Here is a 26176-nt window from a genome sequence, read left to right on the forward strand (position 1 = left end):
ACAGTTTTAGTGCGGAGTGCACAGGACCATTTAGTGTAAGGGTTAGCAGGCTGCCCACATTCTTCACCAAGTATTGTGGATTATATGCTGTTCCTCCCCTCTACATATGTGGGAGGCCACTCCATCTCCGTGTAAGGAAAGGAGTCACCTATAATTATAAATTTAGTCCCAGTGCATGGTTTTCAATTAGGGGTCAGTGTTTGAGGAACTAGTCAGGAGTCAGGGATACAGTTACAAGAAAATGGACACTTGGACATCCTAAGTGTTTAACGATTTCCACCCAGCCCAATTCCCCATTTCTTCTCACTGGCAGAGCACAGTAAAATCAGGACAGGATTGAATGACTCTGTGGCTGAGCCATTTGGTGAAGAGGGCCAAGCACCATCTCCCCAGCCAGCACAAGCCATGTTCTGTGAGCCAGAGCACTTAGTTTCCTTTGTGAACAAAGCAATGAAGCATCCGACCCCAGATCTGTTTAGTCATCACACCATAGATGATGGGGTTTAGCATCGGGGGCATTATGTAGTACATGATGGCAATAAGAACTTGAACAGGGTGAGGCTTCTTCTTGTCAAATCGTCCCGAGAAGGAGAAGTAGAGACCTGGGATGTGAAACACTAAAATGGAACAGAGGTGGGAGATGCAGGTCTTGAATGTTTTGAGCCGGGCGTCCTTTGTGGGGAGTCTGAAGATTGCCTTGAGGATGTGAATATAGGTCACAACAATAAAAAACACATCCAGACCACTCAGAGAGAATACCACAAAGAGGCCGTAATAACTACTGGCTCGGGTGTCACCACATGCCAGCCCCACCACCGGCATGTGCACGCAATATGGCTGGGGGACCATGTTAGTTCCACAGTATGACCACTGTCTCGCTAGGAAGACAAATGGAAGTATGATCATGATCCCACGCAGCACCACGGCCAGGACAAGTTTGGTCACCGTGGCACTTTTCAAGATGGTGCAATGTCTCAGGGGATGGCAGATGGCCACGTAACGATCCAAAGCCATGGCCACGAGGATTCCAGACTCTATCGCTATGAAGCAGTGAATGAAGTACAGCTGAGTGAGGCAGATGCTGAAATCGATCTCCCTGAAATTGAACCAAAAGATGCTCAGTGCTCTAGGCACGATGGATGTGGACAGACCCAGGTCAGTCATGGCCAGCATGCAGAGGAAATAGTACATGGGTTCATGGAGGCTAAAGTCCATCTTTATGATGCACAGGATGGTGACATTCCCCAAGAGGGTTATAACATACATGGTGCAGAAGGGGATGGAGATCCAGACATGGGCTGTCTCCAGGCCAGGAATACCCTGCAGAATGAAGGTGGAAGGGTTGATGACTTTGGTTGTGTTAGAATCTGACATGGTGTAGAAGAGAATGGGTTGAACTGTGAGGTAAAGCAATGCCTCCTCTGTGTAGTGTATGTATTCCTGATTTCCTATTGTTCTTGTTCTTGGGTGGTGGTTGTAGGAAAAGTCCTGGAAGGAAAGGCAAAGTTTATATCAGACAACACAGGCAAGACTGGTAGATACTGTGATGATTGGGTCAGATTGGTCTCCTAATACACGGAAATGTAACATTTCCATTTTTCGGATCAATGATTGATGAACACCTGAATTTTAATATGAATTTCATATTTGATGGAGCTCTGTTCTCAATAATGGTGCATGACCTGTGAAACTTTCATAGGCACCAGTTGGAAAAAGTGTGCTGGGGCCCTTGTTATCCATGCATATTTCTGAGTGCATGGGAAGTCAGGCTAGTGATCCAGTGCTGTAGAGGGCCTCACTTTCGCCTGCTTACTCCAAATAACCACAAACCTTTTCCAAGACCTGTGCCAGAGGGAATCACCCCAGTTAGAACAAACAATGAAAAGGCCTTGGGGTCATAGCTAGTGGGGGCACGTTTACTCTTGCTCCCTATCTCAAGATGGGGATGCAAATGTAGTGTGCCAAAATTGCTAACTAAGTGGTGTTTTGAATATCCTGCGCGTCATTAGCATTATCTCGCTGGCGCAGTAGTTCAAAATGTAGCTATTTGGAAACAGATGTGCCATGTTAATAGGAACCAAAGCCCTTCGTTTGAACTAATGAAACTCCTCAAAAAATGAAACGGCTTTGTTTCAAACTAGCACTCTGGAGAGATCATGCTAATGAAGCACAGGATATTTAAATCACTGCTTCATTTGCATCTCTATCTTGAGATAGGGAGCATGTGTAGATGTACCCTAAGTGCATAGAAACTCTTCTTGGTCAAAGCAATGGCTAAATCCAGGACGATCTTGAGATGCTTGGGACATGTGCTCAGTTTTCATCCTTCAGCCTCTGGAAAGGACACGGCTGATGTAAAGGGGGCTTGTGGGACAGGCTGTGAGGATGGGGGTGCCTGCCCTTTGTGGACAGACTGAACATCAGGGACAGTTTAGTTTAGGGAGGAGACAAAGAAGGGGAGTACGCTAGAAGAGAGGATAATAAACAATTAATATCATTGCACTAACCTGGAAAAAAGAGGGAAATTTCCTAGCTTCTTCTATCTAGGGACGTGAAGTCCCTCAACAGATTTTCCCATTGTTGATGGAAATTATCAACTGAAATGATTGGGAGAAAAAAAATTAGAAAAAAAAACCCAGGAAGGATAATTGCAATTGCTTTAAGAGTCCATGAGACAGTTAAAAGTCAAAATGCCACAGTCATTACTGGTGAAAAACTTTTGGTCTAAACCCAGCTGAATGAAAAATGGAAGGAACTGGACAGTGTTCATGTGGAGACAGCTGAGGTAGCTGTCCCAGTACACAGTACTGCTGACGCACCGCTGGTGGAGGAGGAGACACTGGCAGCTGGTTAGTTCTGGCACCAGGCAGTGCTCCACCCCTGATCTGAACCTTCCTGCTGTTGTACTAGCAAACCGTTATGCTCTTCTTGATACAGGAGATAAGGAATCACGCCCTACAAGAGAGGAGGAGAAGCTTCGTACCCCCAAGGCTGGGAGGTCTGATGCCAGCACTGCAAATAGGAAAAGTAGGGTAATGGTGGTCGTAGACTCTTTTCTGAGGGGGACAGAGGTGCCCATCTGTGACCCTGACATGTCATCACAGAAGGTGCTGCCTGCTGGGGTCTATATCTGAAATATTACAGAAGCATTGTCAGGGATTACCCAGCCCTTTGACTACTGCCCCATGTTACTCATCCATGTGAGCACTAATGATACTGCGAGGGGTGATGCTGAGCGGATCAAGAGTGGCTACAGGCTCTGGGAGTGTGGGTGAGCGATTTTAGAGCACAGGTGGTATTCTCTTGGATCCTTCCTGTCAAAGGAAGGGGCCCGGGCAGAAACAGGTGCATCCTGGAGGTGAATGCCTGGCTGCAAAGATGGTCACCAGGAGGGCTTTGGCTTCCTTGACCACCGGATGGTATTCCAGGAAGCACTGCTAAGCTGGGATGGCTTTTACCTTTCAAGGAAGGGGAAGAGTGTATTTGGATAAAGACTGGCGAACCTAGTGAGGAGGGCTTTAAACAAGGTTCGACAGGGACAGGTGACCAAAGCCCATGGGTAAGAAAAGAACAAGGAGACTAGGGAGATGGGTCAGAAAAGGGGAGGAGTGTGGGCTATAATAGCAGAGAGAAAGGAGGGTCGAGGTAGAACTGAGAGGCAAGGTCAAATCAGTGTTTTAGATGCCTATATACAAATGCAAGAGGTATGGGTAATAAGCAGGAAAAACTGGAAGTGCTAATAAATAAATACAACTATGATATCATTGGAATCAGAAAGACTTGGTGGGATAATATGATTGGAATATTGGTATAGAAGGGTACAGCTTACTCAAGAAGGACAGGCGGGGAAAAAAGGGAGGAGGTGTTGCCTTATATCTTAAAAATGTACATACTTGGACTGAGGTGGAGATGGACATAGGAGACAGACATGTTGAGAGTCTCTGGGTTAGGCTAAAAGGGGTAAGAAACAAGGGTGATGGCATATTAGGGGTCTAATACAGGGCACATAAAAAGGTGGAAGAGGTGGACAAGGGTTTATTTAAACAACTAACAATGTCATCCAAAGTACAGGCTTTTGTGTTGATGGGGAACTTCAACTATCCAGACATATGTTGGAAAACTTACACAGTGGGGAACAGACTGTCCAATAAGTTCTTGGACTGCATTGTAGAATTTTTTTTTATTTCAGAAGGTTGAAAAAGCTGCTGGGGGGAAGCTGTTCAAGATTTGATTTTAACAAATAGGGAGGAACTGGTTGAGAATGTGCAAGTGGAAGGCAGCTTGGGTTAAAGTGATCATGAAATCATAGAGTTTGTGGTATTAAGGTATGGTAAAATGGAGAACAGCAAATTAGAGACAATGGATTTCAGGAAGGCAGATTTTGATAAGCTCAAGTATCAGAGGGGTAGCCGTGTTAGTCTGAACCTGCAAAAAATGGCGAGGAGTCCTGTGGCACCTTGGGGTGTGTCTAGACTACTGAGTTTTGTCGACAAAAGTGGACTTTTGTCGACACAACTATACCTGCATCTACACTACCGCTGAGTTCTGTCGACATAATGTCGACAGAACTCAGCAGTTTTGTCGACGCTGGTAAACCTCATTTTACGAGGCATAACACCGTCTGTTGACAGAGTTCTGTCGACAGAAGGTGTTATTGCATGTAGGGTTGTGTCTAGACTACAAGGTTTTGTTGACAAAGCAGCTTGCTTTGTCAACAGAACTGAATGTGTCTAGATGCTCTTTGTTGACAGAAGTTTTGTCGACAGATACTGTCAACAAAACTTCTGTCGACAAAACCCTGTAGTCTAGACGTACCCTTGTAGACTAACTGAAGTGTTGGAGCATAAGCTTTCGTGGGCAAAAACCCACTTCGTCAGACATGCATCTGACGAAGTGGGTCTTTGCCCACGGAAGCTTATGCTCCAACACTTCAGTTAGTCTATAAGGTGCCACAGGACTCCTCGCCGTTTTTGATAAGCTCAGAGAGCTTGTGGTTAAGGTCGCATGGGAGGCAAGACTGAGGGGAAAAACAACTGAAGAGAGCTGGCAATTTTTCAAAGGGACATTATTGAGGGCCGAAAAGCAAGCTATTCCACTGCTTAGGAAAGATAGAAAATATGGCAAAAGGCCACCTTGAATCAACCAAGAGATCTTGCATGATCTAAAAATAAAAAAAGGAGTCATAAAAAATAGGAAGTAGGAGAAATTACGAAGGATGAATATAGGCAAACAACACGGGAATGCAGGGGTAAGATTGGGAAGGCAAAAAGCACAAAATGAGCTCAAACTAGCTACAGGCATAAAGGGAAACAAGAAGATTTTCTATAAATGTATTAGAAGCAAAGGAAAGATCAAAGACAGTGTAGGCCCATTGCTCAGTGAGAAGGGAGAAACAGTAACAGGAAACTTGGAAATGGCAGATATGATTAAAAACTTCTTTGTTTCAGTCTTCATGGAGAAGTCTGATGAAAGAATGCCTAACATATTGAATGCTAGTGGAAACGGGGTAGGTTTAGAGGATAAAATAAAAAAAGAACAAGTTAAAAATCACCTAGAAAAGTTAAATGTCTGCAAATCACCATTCTGATGAAATTCATCCCAGAATACTCAAGGAGCTGATAGAGGAGGTATCTGAGCATTTAGCTATCATCTTTGAAAAGTCATGGAAGACAGGAAAGATTCCAGAAGGCTGGTAAAGGAAAATCTAGTGCCCATCTATAAAAAGAGAAAAAAAACAACTCAGGAAACTACAGACCAGGTAGTTTAACTGCTGTGCCAAGAAAAATAATGGATCAAGTAATTAAGGAAATCACCTGCAAAAACTTGGAAGATAATAAGGTGATAGCGAACAGCCAGCATGGATTTGTAAAGATATAGTCCAAGCCTTCACAACCTCCTATGGCAAGAAGTTCCATGGGACAGATAATCATATATATTATGATGGGTTTCTAGTGCTGGGTTTCTGCCTGCATTCTCTCTGATGAATAATAAAGTTATATATGGGGGTTTTATTTAAATTTTGGGTTATAATTTAGGATCAAGATTAAAAGAATGTCTAAAGTAGCCAGCTTTCTCTCAGCGTCCCTTCCGTACTCCGCTCTCAGAACTCCCTCCTGTTTGTAATCGCCCTGTTTGCAAGCTCCCTAGTCTTCCTAGCCCCTTCCTTTGGCTGCAGTTTGACCAATGAGCATTGTTTTAGATTTCAAATCCTAATTTAGGCTCACAGTTTCCAATTGCCAGCCTGAGCACACGGCCTTTCAAACAGACCAACAGCGCTGCACACGAATCTCCAAACAAACTGACAAACAAACAAAAACAAGCCTAGAACCCCCAAACACACACACACACACACACTCCAGGCAGCCACTTATCCGAAGCTCCTGTAAATTGCCCCTCCTTCACCAGGACAGTGCCCCTCGCACAACTCCCTCCTGTTGGCAATAACCCTGTTCACGAGCAACAGATTGACCATTATAGCTGCTGGGAGCATCACATTGAGTGCAGACAGTCTGGCACTGTCAATTAGAAGGTTTCATTTTAGCTGTTAATCATTTTGACAGTTGCTAAGCATTTGGACTGAAATTTTGCCCCAACGGAGGCCTGCCACGGTATGAATATTTATTGGAGAATTTCAGACATGACAGTTCAGCCCGCTCCTCTAATGCGACAGGAGAGAAGGTTTGTGACCCACATTGGAAAATCCTTCAATCTGTAACAGTGAGGAGCCCCATCACCTCCTGGCTTTCCAAGAGAGACAAGTCAGGAAACAGCCACCCTGTTAGCAACCAGAGCCCTGAGATGTGAGGGGAGGAGGTGACAGTGTCTGGGCATGAACACACCTCTAGCCCCCGAGGGCTTTGTTCAATTCTTCCTCCAAGGAGAGTTTTCCCTCCGTGGAGTCTGAGCAACCCATGGGCCACAGCCTCAGAGTTTTGCTTTGTATCGTACAGCTACTGACACCTTTCCTCCTGACGGATCCCCTGGGCCACAGACATGCCCCAACACCAGAGATAAAGTATCAGCCGGGATGCTGAAGCAGGAAATGGTGTCCCTGAGCTCTGTTCTCTGTGGGTGGGAGACAGGGGAGGGCTCACATGAGGTTTACCTGTCCTGTTCCCTCCCTCCAGGGCACCTAGTGCTGGCCACTGTCAGGAGACAGGACAATGGGCTGGATGGACTGTTGGTCTGACCCAGTCTGAATGTTCTTATGTTCTTATAAAAATGAATAGGAAGGGCCGTGAGAGGGCGGGGGTCTGTGCAGTGCAAAATAGACACTAACTCCCTCTCCCAGCACACCCATAATGCACCATTAGAACATAAGAACATAAGAACGGTCGTACTGGGTCAGACCAAAGGTCCGTCTAGCCCAGTAGCCTGTCTGCCAACAGTGGCCAGCCCCAAGTGCCCCAGAGGGGGAGGACCGAAGACAATGACCAAGTGATTTGTCTCGTGCCATCCGTCTCCAGCCTCTGACAAACAGAGGCCAGGGACACCATTCCTACACCAGGAAATCAAGGAGATGAGGATGGTACCTGTGAATCATGAGGTGGAAGTATCTTCCCAGGGAGTCTCAGTCAGGTAGACATGCCCCGCATCTCTCTCACCGTCTGCAGCAGCGGACCATACTAAGAACCGACGCAGGGATTGCTCCATCTATAAGGCAGCTCTGGGCCATCCCATTGGGCATCGTTCAGCACCTAGAGGAAGTGACAGCTGGATGTAAATGGTCTGGAGACTAGGGACACTCAGGGCAGGGTCTCTGTCTCCATGTCTGTGTCTCTGGGCTCATTAGACAGGTTTAGCTGTAAACAGTCATTACGGGACTTCCCAGCAGGAGATGGGAAGATTGAGAATATCAGCTGAGCCACAAGAGAATTAGCTGCTCTGTGTATTTGTGAACAAAATTATCAGGCTTCGTCTAGACTGCCATGATTTTCTGCAAATGCTTTTAACGGAAAAGTTTTTCTGTTAAAAGCATTTGCGGAAAAGAGAGTCTATATTGGCACGGGTGCTTTTCCGCAAAAGCACTTTTTGCGGAACAGCGTCCATGCCAATCTAGACATGGTTTTGCACAAGAAAGCCCCGATTGCCATTTTCGCCATCGGGGCTTTTTTGCGCAAAACACTTTTTAGCTGTCTACACTGGCCCTCTTGCGCAAAAACATTTCCGGAAAAGGGCTTTTGCCCGAACGGGAACATCAAAGCATTTGCGCAAGCACTGATTTCAGACAGTAGAACGTCAGTGCTTTTGCGCAAAATCAAGCGGCCAGTGTAGACAGTTGGCAAGTTTTTGCACAAAAGCGGCTGCTTTTCCGGAAAAACTTGCCAGTCTAGATGCAGCCTAATAGATTAGTAAAAAAATCAAGAAACCTAGGATTGATACCTACAATAGAATAATAAAAGAAACAAGGAACCTAGGGTTGATGCCTACAGCTCCATACAGCTCTGTTAACAGGGAAATGCCCAGAAGGGCATGGCAGATCGTAGAGACAGATCTGCAGATAGACGGCTGAGGGGAGACGCAAACACTTTCCATAGACATGCGGGGCTGCTGCTAAGGGATCACAAATCAACAGTTCTTGCCTGTATTTATTATCCCACTGTGCAGCACCTTTCACTGAAGGAGCTTCAATACAGATGTCAAGGGAACAGCACCATGAACACACCAAGATTACAAAGAAGTTGACTTGAGGCAAAGAGTGAGCGACTCACAGAAGAGCACACAGGGAAACCAACCCCAGGAGTCCTGACTCTCCTCTCTCTCGGTCATTGTATGTATGAGAGGAGAGAAATAGGTCCACAATCAGGCAGAGTGTAAACTGCAATATGATTACCACTGAGCCCTCTGGCCCATGCTACCTAGCTGCCCAGGCAATATCGTTCTCACCTCTATTGGACGATCCTTAGTGTTTCCACAGACAGGCACTTCCTCAGCATGAGATGCACCCTGTCTTAAATAGATGGATGGTTTATTTCAAGTTCTGGAAAATCAGGCCCTGGATTAGGTCCTTTCCACCGTCCCACTCCCCATCCCCGAGGGGGAAGGGGTGCGATCGCTCCCCTCCTGCAAGGTCATCCCACAGGTGCCTCTCAGAGCCAGAGCCACAGGCTGGGGGCCTGGCTGCACGTCAGCCATTTTGCTCTGGGCAAGCTCTGCCAAGTGACCAGTGAGGAGACATTGCAGTGATTTTGGTATATTACATTTGCATCCCCATTTCAAGATAGGGAGCAAGTGTAGACGTACCCTCACTGGCTATGATCCCCAGGGCTTTTCACTGTCTGTTCTAACTGAGGCGATTCCCTCTGGCACAGGTCTTGGAAAAGATTTGGGGTTATTTTCCACTCTCACATTTGGAGTAACCAGGCAAATGTGGGGCCCTCTACAGCACAGGATCTCTGGCCTGACTTCCCATGCATTAAGATACAGACCTGGGTAACAAGGGTCACAACACACTTTTTCCAGCTGGTGCCTATTATAGTTTCCCAGGTCATGAACCATTATTGAGCACAGAGCTCCATCAAATATGGAATTCATATTAAAAAATCCAGGTGTTCATCAATCATTGATCCGAACAATGGAAATGTTACACTTCAGTGTGTGTGGAGACCAATCTGACCCAACCATCCCAGCAGATACCAGTCATACCTGTATTGTTTTATGTGAACTTTGCCTCTCCTTCAAGGACTTTTCCTACAACCACCATCCAAGAACAGGAGCAATAGGAAGTCAGGAATACATACGGTACACAGAGGAGGCATTGCTCTGCCTCACAGTTCAACCTATTCTCTTCTACTCCATGTCAGATTCTAACATAACCAAGGTCATCAATCCTTCCACTTTCATCCTGTATTGCATTCCTGGACTGGAGACAGCTCAAGTCTGGATCTCCATCCCCTTCTGCAACATGTACATTATAGCCCTCTTGGGGAACTTCACCATCCTGTGCATTGTGAAGATGGAGTTGAGCCTCCAGGGGCAGCTGATGTGAAGGGGGTTTCTGGGACATGTCATGAGAAAGGGGAGGGTGCTCTGTGTGGACAGACAGAAAAGTCAGGGACTCTTTAGTTTAGGGAGCAGACAAGAAAAGGAGAGGATGATAAAAAGTTAACATGATTGCACTGAAATGACAAAAGAGGGAAAGTTCCCAACCAATAATATCAATAGGCATTAAGTGCCTCAAAGTTTTGAATTTCCCATTACTGATGAGAATTATCAACTGACGTGATTGGGAGGAAAAATTATAGAAAAAAGCACATGGGAATGATATCTGGGATTTCATAAAAAGATTCCATGAGATGTCAAAAAGCCACATTACCACAGTCATTGCTGCTTAAAAACAGTTTGGGTAAAATCCTAGCTGCAGGAAAAACAAAAGGAAGAAACTGGGCGGAGTAATATATAATGAAGTTGGGAGAAGGAAAAAGGAACTAATACAAATTGGAAGATATGAAAATGAATGAGAGATGATAAAACTATCACGGACATATCCTTGACTAATAGAGCTAAGGATCAGAAAGGAGGTTAATTTTGCATGTTAAGAACAAAAGTAATCCTAGGACAGGTTTAGCCACTTCCTAGAGGGAGAAAGGAACCTCGTTAATGTCACAGAAAAAGTTGATATGTCGAAGATATAGTTTTGTTCTGAGTTTGGAACATAGCAGAGCTTGTCCTCCGATCGCATGAGGAGTTGAAATACGTTCCAGTCTATTAGCATCCAGGAAGAATGTGAAACAGCATGACCAGCTGAACATTAAATATATGAAGGCCAGAGTTACACACTGACTGATCAATCCCACATCTCATTTTGAACTAGAAGTCAATAATCAGGCAGCAAATATAAAATATAACCCTTAAATATTTAATGGCAAATGAAAAGCACCTTTCTGTTTAATGTCAATTTTAAAAAAAAAAGACATTTAACAAATATTTGATAAGGTGTCAACTTACAGGGGCAAGGACAAACAGGATATGGATTCACTTCACAACAGAGTTGATTAATCTCCCTACGTCACAACTATTAAAGAGTGAATATACAGATACTGCAATGTGACACATCAATAAGCACAGGCAGAGCAATGAATAAGAGAGCAATAGGAACTTAGAAATGCTTACGCCCCTTCAGTCTGTGGGGAGTCCTGTTCCTGTCACCTTGCATCAGGCAGCATGGATGTGGCTCCAGCTGAGACAATCCAGGGCACTCTCCAAGCTTGAGGTACCTAAAAGGGGGTGGGATAGCTCAGTGGTTTGAGCATGGGCCAACTAAACCCAAGTTTGTGAGTTCAATTCTTGTGGAGGGGATTTGGAGCAAAAATCTGTCAGAGATGGTACTTGGTCCTGCTGTGAAGGCAGGGGACCAGACTTGATGACCTTTCAAGGTCTCTTCCAGTTCTAGGAGATAGACAATCTCTGTTATTATTCTAGTCTAAGAAACTCACCAGGCATGGTACTCCCTACACTAGCTATACTACAGTTGTTTATCAGGTGTGCGCAGGCTGGCTCAATGCCATTCTCAATTTTCCCACGGGTTGAGAACCAAAGTCATGTTATTTATCACTTAGTAGTTTCCTAGCTCAAGTGCATGGGTTAAAGCTGATAAAGCCCAGATGCATTTTGCTTTTGCAGGATACCTGTTTTCAGGGTATGTACTTCAAGGATAGAAACCTTCATACTGCATCTGCTAAGCTACAGAACCCACATATGACTTTTTATGTAACACAAGGCAAGAAAACAAAGGAGAAGCTGATCTGTGAATGGTTAAACATTTTAGAATCTAATTAATGTCAATCCACAGCATAGTGCATACATAACGAATAACCTCAAATAAACCTGATCTGATGCTTGACTCAAAGTACACATTTGGCTTATCAAGAGACCCATACAGGTGGAATAGATTTGGTTTCTCTTATTTGATTTAGTCTGAAACACACTGAGATATATGAATTACACATTATCAGTGAAGAACTTGTTAAATGGGTTAAAAATTGGCCAATTGACAGATCTGAAAAGAAGAGAAAAAACATTGTCCAAGGGCCATTGACTGTGACCAGGACTTTCGCTAGAGGAATACTGTGGGATCATTATCAGGCCTAATATTATATTATTATTCAATATTTTCATCATTTCTGGAAGCAAATATGACATCCCTGCCAAGAAACAATTGGCAGAGGTGTTAGAAGGAGGAGGCTCAGGCAGACATATGTATTAGTCCAGGGCATTTTTTGTTCTTGGCCCATATAAAGAAAATGTGTTTGTATAGTCAGAGGCAAAGACTCCCTGTTGGAGGGGAGCAATCACACAACTGGCCTCTTGAGGATGGAGAGTGGGATGGTGGAAGGACCCCAACTCAGGATCTGATTTTCCAAGACTTTTTTTTTAATGAGCATTTGAAATAAACCGCCCGTCTCTTTAAGACAGGGTGCATCTCTGTTGAGGAAGTGGCTGTCTCTGGAAACACTAAGGACTGTCTGACAGAGGGGAGGACGATATTGCCTGGGCAAGTAGGCAGCACTGACCACAGGGCTCAGAGGTAACCATATTGCAGTTTGCACTCTTCCCGATTGTGAACCTATTTCTCCCCTCTCGTACATACAATTCCTGAGAGAGAGGAGAGTCAGGACTCCTCGGGTGGGTTTCTCATTCCCTGTGTGCTCTTCTCTGAGTCGCTTCCTCTTTGCCTCAGGTCAACTTCCTTATAATCTCAGGAAACTCCTGGTGCCTTTCCCTTGGCAGATGGATTGAAACGCCTTCAGTGACAGGTGCTACACAGTGGTATGATAAACCCAGATGAGAACTATAGATTTTCAAACCCTTAGCAACAGCCCCTCGTGCCTTTCGAAGGTGTTTGTCTCCCCTCAGCCGTCAGTCTGTAGGTTTGTCTCTATTGGCTGCCCAGCCCTCCTGGGCATTTCCCTGTCAGCAGATCTCCTATGGAGCTGTAGGCATCAACCCTTGGTTCTTTGTTTCTTTTACTAATCGATTATAGTTTTCGACACAAATACACAAAGCGGCCAATTCCCATGTGGCTCAGTACTCAGCACTGGGAAGTCTCATAATGACTGTTTACTGCTAAACCTGTCTAATGAGCCCAGAGGCACAGACAGGGACCCCGTCCTGAGTGTCCCCAGTCTCCAGCCTGTTTACATACAGCTTTCACTTCCCCTTGGTGCTGAGCGATACCCAATGGGATGGCCCAGAGATGCTTTATAGATGGAGCAATTCCTGCTTTGGCTCTTAGCATGGGCCGTAACTGCAGGTGGTGCAGTGAGAGAGTTTCGGGACGTGGCTGCATGAGAGAGATTCCCAGGGAAGACACTTCCACCTCAAGAGTCACAGGTAACATCCTCTCCTCCTCCATCCCCAATGCATTATGGGTGTGCTTGGTGTGCTGGGTGTGCTGGGAGAGGGATTTGTCTGTGGTCTTTTTTGCATTGCACAGACCCTAATCCTCTAAGGGCCCTTCCCATTCTTTTTTATAAGAACACAAGAACGGCCAGACTGGGTCGGACCAATGGTCCATCCAGCCCAGTGTCCTGTCTGCCCACAGTGGCCGATGCCACATGCCCCAGAGGCAGGGAACACAACAGGGAATCCTCACCTGATTCCTCCCACCTGCAGAGAACAGAGGCCAGGGACACCATTTCTTGCTTCTGCATCCTCGCTGACAACGTCACCTGTGGGGTAGGTGCATTTTGATGGCCCAGGGGATCTGTCAGGAGGAAAGGTGTTAGTAGCTGTATGATACAAAGCAAAACTCTGAAGCTGTGTCCCATGGATTGTTCAGACTATACAAATGGAAAACTCTCCTTCGAGGAAGAATTGAACAAAGACCTCATTTGGCTCTCTTTCAAATCCAGGAAGTAATGGACGTCCTCACTGTTACAGATTGAAGGATTTTCCAATGTAGGCCACAAACATTCTCTCCTGTCGCATTAGAGGAGCAGGCTGAACTGTCATGTCTGAAACTTTCTAATAACTATCCACACCGCAGTAGGCCTCCTTTGGGGGATATTTCGATCCAGATGCTTAACAACGGTCAAACTGATTAACAACTAAAATGAGACCTTCTAATTGGCAGTGCCAGAGAGTCTGCATTCAATGGCATGCTCCCAGGAGCTGCAGTGGTCAGTTGGTTGCTTGCAAACAGAATGATTGCAAACAGGAGGGAGTTTTGAGAGGGGTGCTGTCCTGGTGAAAGAGGGTAATTTACAGGAGGTAGGGATAAGTGGCTCTCTGAAGTGTGTGTGCGTGTGTATTTGGGGGTTCTGGGCTTGTGTTTGTTCTATGTAGATCCATGTGTTGCCCTGTTGGATGGTTTGAAAGGCCGTGTGCTCAGGCTGGTAGTTGGAAGCTGTGAACCTTAATTAGGATTTGAAATCTAAAACTTTCTGCTCATTGGTCGAGCCAGAGCCAAAGGGAGGGGCTATCAGGAAGACTGGGAATCTTGGAAACAGGGTGATTGTAAACAGGGGGGAGTTTTGAGAGGAGAGTGTAGAAGGGGCACTTCGAGGGACCTGGCTACTTTAGACATTCTTTCAAACTTGATAATAAATAATATCCCAAATTTTAAATAAAATCCGCATGTACAACCTTATTGTTCATCGGAGAGAATGCAGGCAGAAGCCAGCCAGCAGGGTGAGGGCTATACTATTTATTGCATCCAGCACCACATGTGTGATTATCTGCCCCATGGAACTACTTTCCAGAGGCGGTTGTGGAGGCTAGCACTATAGCAGAGTTTTAAAAAGAGCTGGATAAATTCAAGGAGGTTAGGGCTATTAATGGCTATTAGCCAAGATGGGTTAGGAACGGTATCCCTAACCTCTCTTTGTCAAAGGGTGGAGATGAATGGCAGGAGACAGATCGCTTGATCATTGCCTGTGTGATTCACCCCTTTTGGGGCACCTGACATTGGCCACTGTCGGCAGACAGGATACTGGGCTAGATGGACCTTTGGTCTGACTCACTATGGCTCTGCTTATGTTCTTATGAATGGGCCTGGCTCAAGAAATGCCCCAGACCGATCATTATTGCTGCCTGGCCTCCTCCTTTCAACCCTTCTGCCAGTCATTTCTGTGCAGAAATTTCATATTTGTTTCCAGGACTGACTACAATATTGAATAATATCAGGCCTCATTATGGTCCCACAAAACTCCCCTCTCAATGACCCTCGGATAATGATTATTTTCAGATCTGCCAATTAGCCGGTGTTTAGCCCATGTAATGTGTGCCCCACTGATAATATATCATTTAGATAGTTGTATCTGACTCTCTTTCCTACTAAATCAAATTAAAGACATTAAAGTCTGTTGCATCTTCCTGTTTCCTTTGATCAGCCAAATTTGTCCTTTCTTCAAGGATGAAATCAGGATTATATGACATTATGGTTTTCCATATGGTATGATGCTGATTGACCTTATTTCACACATCAGCTTTTCCATTATTTTCTTGCCTTTTCAAATATTTTCTATTTTTTCCCCCAACATTTTCATTAAAAGAAAACTGCCTTTCATTTGGCATTATTTCTTTCACGTATATATTTGTAGTTCATTTGTGGCAGGATTACTGACTTCTGGATGAAAATGAGATGTCTCATTGATTGGCTCATGTTTAACTCTTATGTTATTAACTTTAATGTTCAACTGCTAATGTTGTGTTACATCCTTCTTGGATGCTAATAGAGTATAAATCATGGAAGGGATCCTAAAGGAATCCATTTTGGGGAGCTTGGGAGAGAAGAAAGTGATCAGGACTAGTCAGCATGGGTTCACAAAGGGCAAGTCATGCCTGACCAATCTGATTAACTTCTATGATGAGGTAACTGGTTCTGTGGAAATGGGGAAGTCAGTGTATGTGATATACCTTGACTTTAGCAAGGCTTTTGATACGGTCTCCCACAATATTATGGCTGGAAAGTTGGACCCAGCAGGTAATGATCAACAGCTCGATGTCAGGATGGCAGTCTGTTTCTAGTGGAGTGCCCCAAGGTTCGGTTCTAGGACTAGTTTTGTTCAATATCTTTATTAATGACATGGATGAGGGGATGGATTGTACCCTCAGCAACTTTGCAGATGACACTAAGCTAGGGGGAGAGGTAGATCCTGTTGAGGGCAGAGATAGGGTCCAGAGTGACTTAGACAAATTGGAGGATTGGGCCACAAGAAATCTGATGAGGTTCAACAAGGACAAGTGTGGAGTTCTGAACTTGGGATGGAAGAATCTCAAGAAATGTAACAGGTTGGGGACCAACAAGCTAAGTAATAATTCTGCAGAAAAGGACCTGGGGGTTACAGTGGATGACAAGCTTGATATGAGTCAACAGTGTGCCCTTGTAGCCAACTTGGCTGATGGCATATTAGGGTGAATTAGGAGGAGCCTTGGCAGCAGATCCAGAGATGCAATTATTCTCCTTTATTCGGCTCAGGTGATGCCACATCTGGAGTATTGTGTCAGATCTGGGCCCTCCACTACAAAAAGGCCGTGGACACACTGGAGAGGGTCCAGTGGAGGGTGACCAAAATGATTAGGGGGCTCCAGCATATGACCTACGAGGAGAGGCTGAGGGATTTGGATCTGTTTAGTCTGCAGAAGTGAAGAGTGAGGGGGGATTTGATAGCAGACTTCAACTTCCGGAGGGGAGTTTCCAAAGGGGCTGTAGAAAGCCTATTCTCAGTAGTGATGAATGGCAGAACAAGGAACAATGGTCTCAAGTTGTGGTGGGAGAGGTCCAGGTTGGATATTAGGAAAAACTATTTCACTAGGGCTGTGTCCAGACTCAGGGGTTTTTTCGGGAAAAGTAGCCTTTTTCCGAAAAAACTTCCCCTGCGTCCAGACTCAAGCCGCATTCTTTCGAAATTAAATCGAGAGAACGCGGCTTTTCTTTCGATGGCGGTAAACCTCATTTCATGAGGAAGAACGCCTTCTTTCGAAAGTTCCTCTTTCGAAAGAAGGCGTTCTTCAATGTAAATAGGGCTTCTTCGAAAGAGAGCATCCAGACTCACTGGATGCTTTCTTTCGAAAAAGCAAGCCGCTTTTTCGAAAGTTCAACGTGCAGTCTAGACGCTCTCTTTCGAAAGAGGCTCTTTCGAAAATATCTTTCGAAAGAGCCTCTTTCGAAAGAGGCTTGCAGTCTAGACATAGCCTAGGAGGGTGGTGCAGCATTGGAATGGGTTACCTAGGGAAGTAGTGGAGTTTCCATCCCTAGCAGTGTTTAAGTCTCGGCTTGACAAATCCCTGGCCGGGTTGATTTAGTTGGGATTGGTCCTGCCTATGGCAGGGGTCTGGACTTGGTGACCTTCTGAGGTCTCTTCCAGCTCTATGGTTCTATGATTCTATGATTCCATGTGTTTGGGATAGTTACATTATCGTTCATTTGTTTTCATGTCTTCCAAATTGTATTATATCTTCTTTTCCTTTCCCGCCATGGTTATATGTTATTCCCTCCATCCCAATTTATTCCTTCCATTTTTCATTCAGCTGGGTTTTCACCAAAAGTTTTTAATCAGCAATGACTGTGGCATTGTCACTTTTAACTATCTCATTGACTCTTAAAGAAATCACAGTTATCTTTACATCACCTGTGTCCTTTGCAGAGGCTATGGGATGAAATCTGAGCACATGTCCCAAGCACCCCAAGATTGTCCTGGCTTTGGCCATTTCTTTGAGTGAGCACGGTTTCTAGGCATTTACTGGCTATGTCCCCCAGGGCTTTTCATTGTCTATTATAACTGGGATGGTTCCCTCTGGCACAGATCTAGGAAAAGATTTGTGGTTATTTCCCACTCTCATATTTGGAGCAACCAGGTGAATGGGGGGGGGGGAGGGGGGGGCTCTATACAGCACAGGATCTCTAGCCTGACTTTCAAGGCACTAAGAAACAGAAATTGGTAACAAGGGCCCCAAGACACTTTTTCCAGCTGGTGCCTACTAAATTTTCCAAGGTCATGAAACATTATTGAGCACAGAGCTCCATCATATATGGAATTCATATTAAAAATCCAGCTGTTCATCAATCATTTATCCGAACAATGAAAATGGCACATTTCAGTGTGAGAGGAGACCAGTCTGACCCATCCATCACAACAGCAACCAGTCATGCCTGCTTTGTCTCATATGAATATTGCCTTTCCTTCCAGGATTTCTCCTACAACCTTCATCAAAGGACAAGAGTAATAGGAAGTCAGGAAAACATACAGTACATATGCTCTACCTCGCAGTTCAACCCATTCTCCTCTACTCCATGTCAGAATCTAACACAACCAAGGTCATCAACCCTTCCACATTCATCCTGCAGGGCATTCCCGGACTGGAGACAGCTGATGTCTGGATCTCCATCCCCTTCTGCACCATGTACATTATAGCCCTCTTGGGGAACTTCACCATCCTGTACACCGTGAAGATGGACATGAGCCTCCGGGGGCCCATGTATAATTTCCTCTGCATGCTGGCCATGACTGATCTTGGTTTGTCCACATCCATTGTGCCCAAAGCACTGAGCATCTTCTGGTTCAATTCAAGGGAGATCGATTTCAGTGCCTGCCTTGTGCAGCTGTACTTCATTCACTGCTTCATAATAATAGAATCTGGGATCCTCGTGGCCATGGCTTTGGATCGCTATGTGGCCATCTGCCATCCCCTGCGACATTCTACCATCTTGACAAGTGCCACGGTGACCAAACTTGACCTGGCCGTGGTGCTGCGAGGTGCCTTGATCATATTGCCCTGTGTCCTCCTGACAAGGCAGTGGTCATACTGTAGAACTAACATGGTTCCCCGGCCATATTGCGTGCACATGCCGGTGGTAGGTCTGGCGTGTGGTGATACCCGAGCCAGTAGTCACTACGGCCTCTTTGTGCTATTCTGTCTGAGTGGTCTGGATGTGTTTTTTATTGTTGTGTCCTATATTCACATCCTCAGGGCCATCTTCAGACTCCCCACAACGGACGCCCGGCTCAAAACTTTCAGAACTTGCATCTCCCACCTCTGTTCCATTTTAGTGTTTCACATCCCAGGTCTCTACTTCTCCCTTTCGGGACGATTTGAGGAGAAGAAGCCTCACCCTGTCCAAGCTCTTATTACCATCATGTACTACGTGATGCCCCCCTCGCTAAACCCCATCATCTATGGTGTGATGATTAAACAGATCTGGGGTCGGATGCTTCATTTCTTTGTTCACAAAGGCTCCTAACTTCACAAAGGCACCTAAGTGCTCTGGCTCACAGACCATGCCTTGTGCAGAGCTCGCTGGGGAGATGGTGTTTGGCCCTCTTCACAAAATGGCTCAGTCACAGGGTCATTCAATCCTGTCCTGATCTTATTGTGCTCTGTCAGTGAGAAGAACTGGGGAATTGGTCTGTGTGGAAATCGTTAACACTGAAAACCATGCACTGAGCTTAAATCTATAACTATAGGTGACCCCTTTCCTTATAGTGAGGTGGAATGCCCTCCCACATATACAGATGGGAGGAACAGCCTCGAATCCACAATACTTGGTGAAGAATGTGGGCAACCTACCAACTCTTATCATTAATGGTGCGGTGCACACCACATTTAATGTGAGCCTAGCTAAAGATATGGAGCTTTGGAGCAAGCAGACCAGTTCTCAGGGGTATGTGAAGCACCACTTTCCCCATTGACACACAGTTTTTTTAGATAAATCCTCTTGAAGACACTAAAGGATTTTTTTTATCATTCAATATTGAGACAGCAGTGGATGGGGAGAGGGTTGTATCACCCTCTTGATCCCCGACCTTATGGGAGCATATGACATGGTCTATGCATAGCTCCCAATTGTAGTAAGTTGAAGACCTGAAACATAAGCCCATGTATCAAAGGCCTCGTGTAAGGCCTGCGGCCTAGACAGCATTGTCAATACTTTGATAATATAAAGCAAAATGAAGCTGTGAGCAAGAAGCTGTTTCCCGCTCCCATATGTTGGCAAGAATAGGGCTGGTATTGTAGAAACACTGAGAGCTAAGCGACACTAGGCCCAGCCTGTGAACACATTCCAGAAGGGTGGTAACAGAACACCTCTTAAGAAATAGATTGTTCCACTCTCCTCCCTTCACTGACACACTAAAGAGGCCCTAACTGATGAGTTGTTTTTCTCAAGCCAACGGGGCAATGTCACATTCTTGTCCCTGATTGAGCTGAGGGGATATTTCAGGGGATAGATATATGTATGCAATAGAATCCACTTCCAATTATTATTGTACTTTTTTTGCAAATAAACCTGGTGGGGCACTTTCAATCCATGTGTGGTTTTGTGGTCTTTGGGGGCTCTCTCAGAGTCTGCTCTGAGGCACATACAAACAGACATACGGTTATCATCAGTGATGGATCAGGAGACCTGTCAGGGCACTACACCTGCCAATCCTGATTACTACACCTATTGCCAAGGCATAAGATTACAGAGGCTGAAAGGCAGACCTCCAGGACTTTTCACCGAGGTCTGTTCTAACTGGGATGGCTCCCTCTGGCACAGGTTTTGGCAAAGGTTGCAGGGTTTCCTCACTCTCAAATTTTGAGCTTCCACGTGAATGGGGGACTCCCGACAGCACAGAATCTCAATCCTGACTTTCAGTGCATTGAGGAACAGCAATGGGTAACAAGGACCCCAACTCAATTTGTCCTGCTGGTGCCTATTAAAGTTTCCCAGATCACGGCACATTAGTGAGCATGGAGCTCCATCAAATATGGAATTCACATTAGAAAGGCCAGTTGTTCATCAATCCAAATACGGAAAATGTTACATTTCTGTGTGTGAACAGACCAATCTGTTCCAACTACAACAGCCTTTACCAATCGTGTATGTGTTGTCTGATATGAACTTTATGTCTCCTTCCAGGCATTTGTCCTGAGACCATCATCCTAGTCCTGGAGTACAGAAGAGGAAGTCAGGAGAACCTACAGTGCATACAGGAGACATTTTTCTTCCTCGGTTCAAACCATTCAAATTCATTGCATGTCAGAGTCCAACACCACCAATTTCACCAACCCTTCCATCTTTATCCTGCTGGGCATTCCGGGTCTGGAAATGGCCCATGTCTGGATCTCCATCCCCTTCTGCACCATGTACGTCATAGCCCTCTTGGGGAACTTCACCGTCATGTTCGTCATCAAGAAGGAGCCGAGCCTCCATGTGCCCATGTACTATTTCCTCTGCATGCTGTCTGTCACCGACCTGGTCCTCTCCACGTCCATCCTGCCCAAAATGCTGAGCATCTTCTGGTTCAATTCCAGAGAGATTGATTTCAGTGCCTGCTTCACCCAGCTCTTTTTCTTTCACTGTTTTTTAGTGATTGAGTCTGGGATCTTCGTGGCCATGGCGTTGGATCGCTACGTGGCCATCTGCCATCCCCTGCGACATTCCACAATCCTGAGAAACCCTGTGGTGGGCAAGGTCTGCCTGGCTGTGTTGCTGCGCAGTAGCTTGGTCACACTGCCCATGATCCTCTTGGCAACACAGTGGTCATACTGCAGGACTAGGGAGAAGCAGTAACAGGAAACTTGGAAATGGCAGAGATGCTCAATGACTTCTTTGTTTCGGTCTTCACCGAGAAGTCTGGAGGTGTTTCTAACGTAGTGAATACAAGCAGAGAGAGGGTAAGTTTAGAAGATAGGATACACAAAGAACAAGTTAAAAATCACTTAGGAAAGTTAGATGTCAGCAAGTCACCAGGTCCTGATGAAATGCATCCCAGGATACTCAAGGAGCTGATAGAGGAGGTATCTGAGCCTTTAGCTATGATCTTTGAAAAATCATGGCAGACAGGGGAGATTCCAGAAGACTGGAAAAGGGCAAATATTGTGCCCATCTATAAAAAGGGGAATAAGAACAACCCAGGAAACTACAGACCAGTCAGTTTAACGTCTGTCCCAGGGAAGATAATGGAGCAGGTAATTCAGGAAATCATATGCAAACACTTGGAAGGTAATAAAGTGATAGGGAATAGCCAGCATGGGTTTGGGAAGCACAAGTCATGCCAAACTAATCTGATAGCTTTCTTTGATAGGATAACGAGCATTGTGGATAAGGGAGAAGCGGTGGATGTCATATACCTCGACTTTAGTAAGGCATTTGATACGGTCTCGCATGATATTCTTATTGATAAACTAGGCAAATAAACGTAGATAGGGCCACGATAAGGTGGGTGCATAATTGGCTGGATAACCGTAGTCAGAGAATTGTTGTTAACGGTTCTAAATCCTGCTGGAAAGGGATAACAAGTGGAGTTCCACAAGGGTCTGTTTTGGGACCCGTACTGTTCAATATCTTCATCAATGATGTAGATATTGGGATAGAGAGTACGCTTATTAAGTTTGCAGATGATACCAAACTGGGTGGGGTTGCGACTTCTTTGGAGGATAGGGGCGTAATTCAAAATGACCTTAGCAAGTTAGAGAAATGGTCAGAGGTAAACAGGATGAGGTTTAATAAAGAGAAATGCAAAGTGCTCCACTTAGGAAGGAACAATCAGTTCCATACATACAAGATGGGAAGCGACTGTCTAGGAAGGAGCATGGCGGAAAGGGATCTAGGGGTCATAGTGCACCACAAGTTGAATATGAGTCAACAGTGTGATGCTGTTGCAAAAAAAGCAAATATGATTCTAGGTTATATCAACAGGTGTGTTGTAAGCAAAATTCGTGAAGTCATTCTGCCGCTCTACTCTGCACTAGTTAGGCCTCAGCTGGAGTACTGTGTCCAGTTCTGGGCGCCACATTTCAAGAAAGATGTGGAGAAATTGGAAAGGGTACAGAGAAGAGCGACAAGAATGATTAAAGGTTTAGAGAACATGACCTATGAAGCCAGGCTTCATGAACTGGGCTTGTTTAGTTTGGAAAAAAGAAGATTAAGGGGGGACATGACAGCGGTTTTCAAATATCTAAAAGGGTGTCACAAGGAGGAAGGAGAAAATTTGTTCCTCTTGGTTTCTGAGGACAGGACAAGGAGTAATGGGCTTAAAGTGCAGCAGGGGAGGTTTAGATTGGACATTAGGAAAAAATTCCTAACTGTCAGGGTGGTCAAATATTGGAATAAATTGCCAAGGGAGGTGGTGGAATCTCCCTCTCTGGAGATATTTAAGAACAGGTTAGATAGACATCTGTCAGGGATGGTGTAGACGGAGCTTGGTCCTGCCTTGAGGGCGGGGGGCTGGACTCGATGACCTCTCGAGGTCCCTTCCAGTCCTATTATTCTATGATTCTATGATTCTATCCCCCAGCCTTATAGCGCACACATGCCAGTGGTGGGGCTGGCCTGTGGTGACACTAGAGCCAGTAGTTATTACGGCCTTTTTGTGCTCTTCTGTGTGATGTGTCTGGATATGGTGTTCATTGCTGTGTCGTACACCCATATCCTCAGGGCCATCTTCAGAATCCCTACCAAGGACGCCCAGCTCAAGACATTCGGGACCTGTAGCTCCCACCTCTGTTCCATTTTAGTGTTTTACATCCCAGGTCTCTTCTTCTCCCTCACATCTCGATATAACCAGAATGGGCCTCACCATTTCCATGCTCTCATCAACCACATGTACTCCTTGATGTCCCCCATGTTCGACCCCATCATCTATGGGATGAGGACCAAGCAGATACGGGACAGGCTGCTGCGTCTCTTTATTCATAAAGGTGCCTCCCTGCCTATTCCCTCAAAGAAAAGCCTCTTGCCCAATCTTTTCCCCCATGGTCCCACTTCCTTCTCCACTGCATCCCTCAAGTCTCCACCTCTGTTCTGACACTTCCCCAAAGCCTCAGGTCTCACTCACAACAGAAGTTGTGGCTTTGGTGCATTTGGTTCACTGGTCCAAATGACGGCTGCAGTATTCTGGATTGAGTGGGATTGTCTGACTGGTTTGCAGCCTTTCAGTGGGTTTTCATTTCTAATAATTGTACTGGGCCTGGTACACAGGGGTCTGCACTCAGACATCCCATTGCTGATGTATGTTCCCTTGCTACCCTCTCATGATCAAATTTGAACTTTGCACCCACCTCTGCCTCACTGGTTTGATTGTTTGTTGTTGTCTTTTTCAAATATCCTGTGGCCAGCCACAAATGCATTTCTGGGGAATCATAGAATCATAGAATACTAGAACTGGAAGGGACCTCGAGAGGTCATCGAGTCCAGTCCCCTGCCCTCATGGCAGGACCAAATACTGTCTAGACCATCCCTGATAGATATTTATCTAACTACTCTTAAATATCTCCGGAGATGGAGATTCCACAACCTCCCTGGGCAATTTATTCCAGAGTTTAACCACCCTGACAGTTAGGAACTTTTTCCTAATGTCCAACCTACACCTCTCTTGCTGCAGTTTAAGCCCATTGCTTCTTGTTCTATCCTCAGAGGCCAAGGGAGAGACAACAATGCTTCTTACTGGGCTGACAGCTGGTACATTTTTTAAGAAGCAGTAGTTCTGCTCCTGTCCGTACTTTCCTCCTAATAAATCCGATACAGAGAAGTTACCTGAATTGTGTCCACTGAAAGCCAGGCCTTAACAGCTGTAAACAAAACCAATGGCATCTATCAATGCACTGTAGTAGGAAACCAATTATAAGAAACACACATCTAGCTTCTGGATGAAATGAGAATTAAAAAAACCCCACCAGAAGCCCAGTGTAATAACCTGCTTTGGCATGACCCTATGTGCTGGCAGCAGAGTCCTTAGAGCCCAGAATGGCGTCTGGGACTCTGAGGAGTATGGAGGCAGAAATGTTCCTGGTGGATGGGGTTTGTGGGGGACTCTGGCGTCCCCACCTCCCTATGAGGGGTCTCTTCGCCACACCAGCAGCCACCCTTTAGACCGGAAATCCAGGGTATTTCTCACGCTCCTGGGAAAAGCCTCTTTCGAAAAACCAATCAGAAAAAGCTATGCAAATTGTGCTTTTTCCGATATAAGCATTTAGTCTAGACATAGCCTGAGATGTGAGGCCCTCAGAAGAGAGGTGGGGATTTGCGGGTGCGGCGAAGAAGCAGGTGGGACATTGGAGGTGCAATGCAGGGCTTAACTCGAAATAAGCTATGCAAGTGGAGCTCTGTCAGTTGCTCACAAGGGAGCACGGAGGATGGGACTCTCCCCAGACTCGTCATTGACTTGTCAGGGTGGCTGGCCTGGAGCACTGGCCTCTTCCCATTGGTCCTAGGGAGTGTCACTCTCAGGGTCCTGATTTCTCCAAGACCCTTGTCCTTCCTTTGGATTCCCCCCTCCCCTGAATTTAGTGAGGGGCCAGCAGTCCCTTATGGCCTCTCTCTGGGGCACAGTGGAGCAGGCAGGGCCCACACTCTTCTAGTCCCTCACCCCGCCCCTTGCATAGCAGTCCCCGATCTGTAGGCCAAGGCGGCTGTGATTGTCGGCCACCCACTGGGACTAGGATGCCCAAATCCCCTGCTGCTCTGCCCTGAGTAAGCATCTGAGCCACAGGTGTTATTGCTGCCTTGCACAGGGTAAGGGCTACCTACTGTTGGTTTCCTGCATGGCCCGAGGACAGCCCTGAGCTATAAACCCTTCACCACCTGAGGCCTGGGGCTTGTATTGTCAGACTTGGCCTGACTAGAGGCCTCAGCCACAGACCTTTCCCTGACCAAGGCCTTGCTGCTAATAACTGTTCACAGGTCACCCCTGGCAACAGGCCCGGGCCATAGACCCTTCACTGCCCGCCCTGACTGAGGGCCTGGGTCCCAGAACTGTCTGTGGGCTGCTCATCCCTGAACACAGGCCTGAGCCAGGGGTTCGTTGGTGCCCTGCCCTGAGGAATGGCCTGGACTCGTAACTGCTGCTTTGCCCTGGTTGCAGGACAAAGACCCCGACTGGCTGTAGCTCTGCATGGCCATGGGCCATGGGCTGTGGTTGTCTGGTAACTCCCTTAGGGTATGTCTATACTACCACCCTAGTTCGAACTAGGGTGGTTAATGTAGTCAATCAAAGTTGCAAATGAAGCCTGGGATTTAAATATCCCGGGCTTCATTTGTATCTTGCCCAGTGCCGCCATTTTTAAATCCCCGGTAGTTCGGACTCCGTGCTCGCGGCTACACGCGGCACGGAGTAGGTAGTTCGAAATAGGCTTTCTAATTCGAACTACCGTTACTCCTCGTGTCTAGTAGAGGAGCTGGCTGAACACTCACGTCTAAAACAATTTACACAGCAGCAGGCATCCTGTGGATGAAATTTCAGTGCAAATGCTT

At 45.9% G+C, this 26176-nt stretch overlaps 1 protein-coding gene across 1 annotated transcript; it reads right to left on the bottom strand.

Annotated features, from left to right (window-relative positions):
- Positions 1–426: 426 nt before the first annotated feature.
- LOC142818614 (olfactory receptor 52E4-like) lies at positions 427–1266 on the bottom strand. The gene has a single exon (XM_075899574.1). It carries the CDS (start codon positions 1264–1266, stop codon positions 427–429), a length of 840 nt encoding a protein of 279 aa, XP_075755689.1.
- Between the last annotated feature and the right edge of the window lie 24910 nt (positions 1267–26176).

The sequence above is a fragment of the Pelodiscus sinensis genome, chromosome 1 (genome assembly GCF_049634645.1).
Source record: "Pelodiscus sinensis isolate JC-2024 chromosome 1, ASM4963464v1, whole genome shotgun sequence".
NCBI lineage: Eukaryota > Metazoa > Chordata > Testudines > Trionychidae > Pelodiscus > Pelodiscus sinensis.

Excerpts from the sequence above, each read along its gene's own strand:
- LOC142818614 (XM_075899574.1), bottom strand. The coding sequence starts at position 1,266 with ATGTATGTTATAACCCTCTTGGGGAATGTCACCATCCTGTGCATCATA.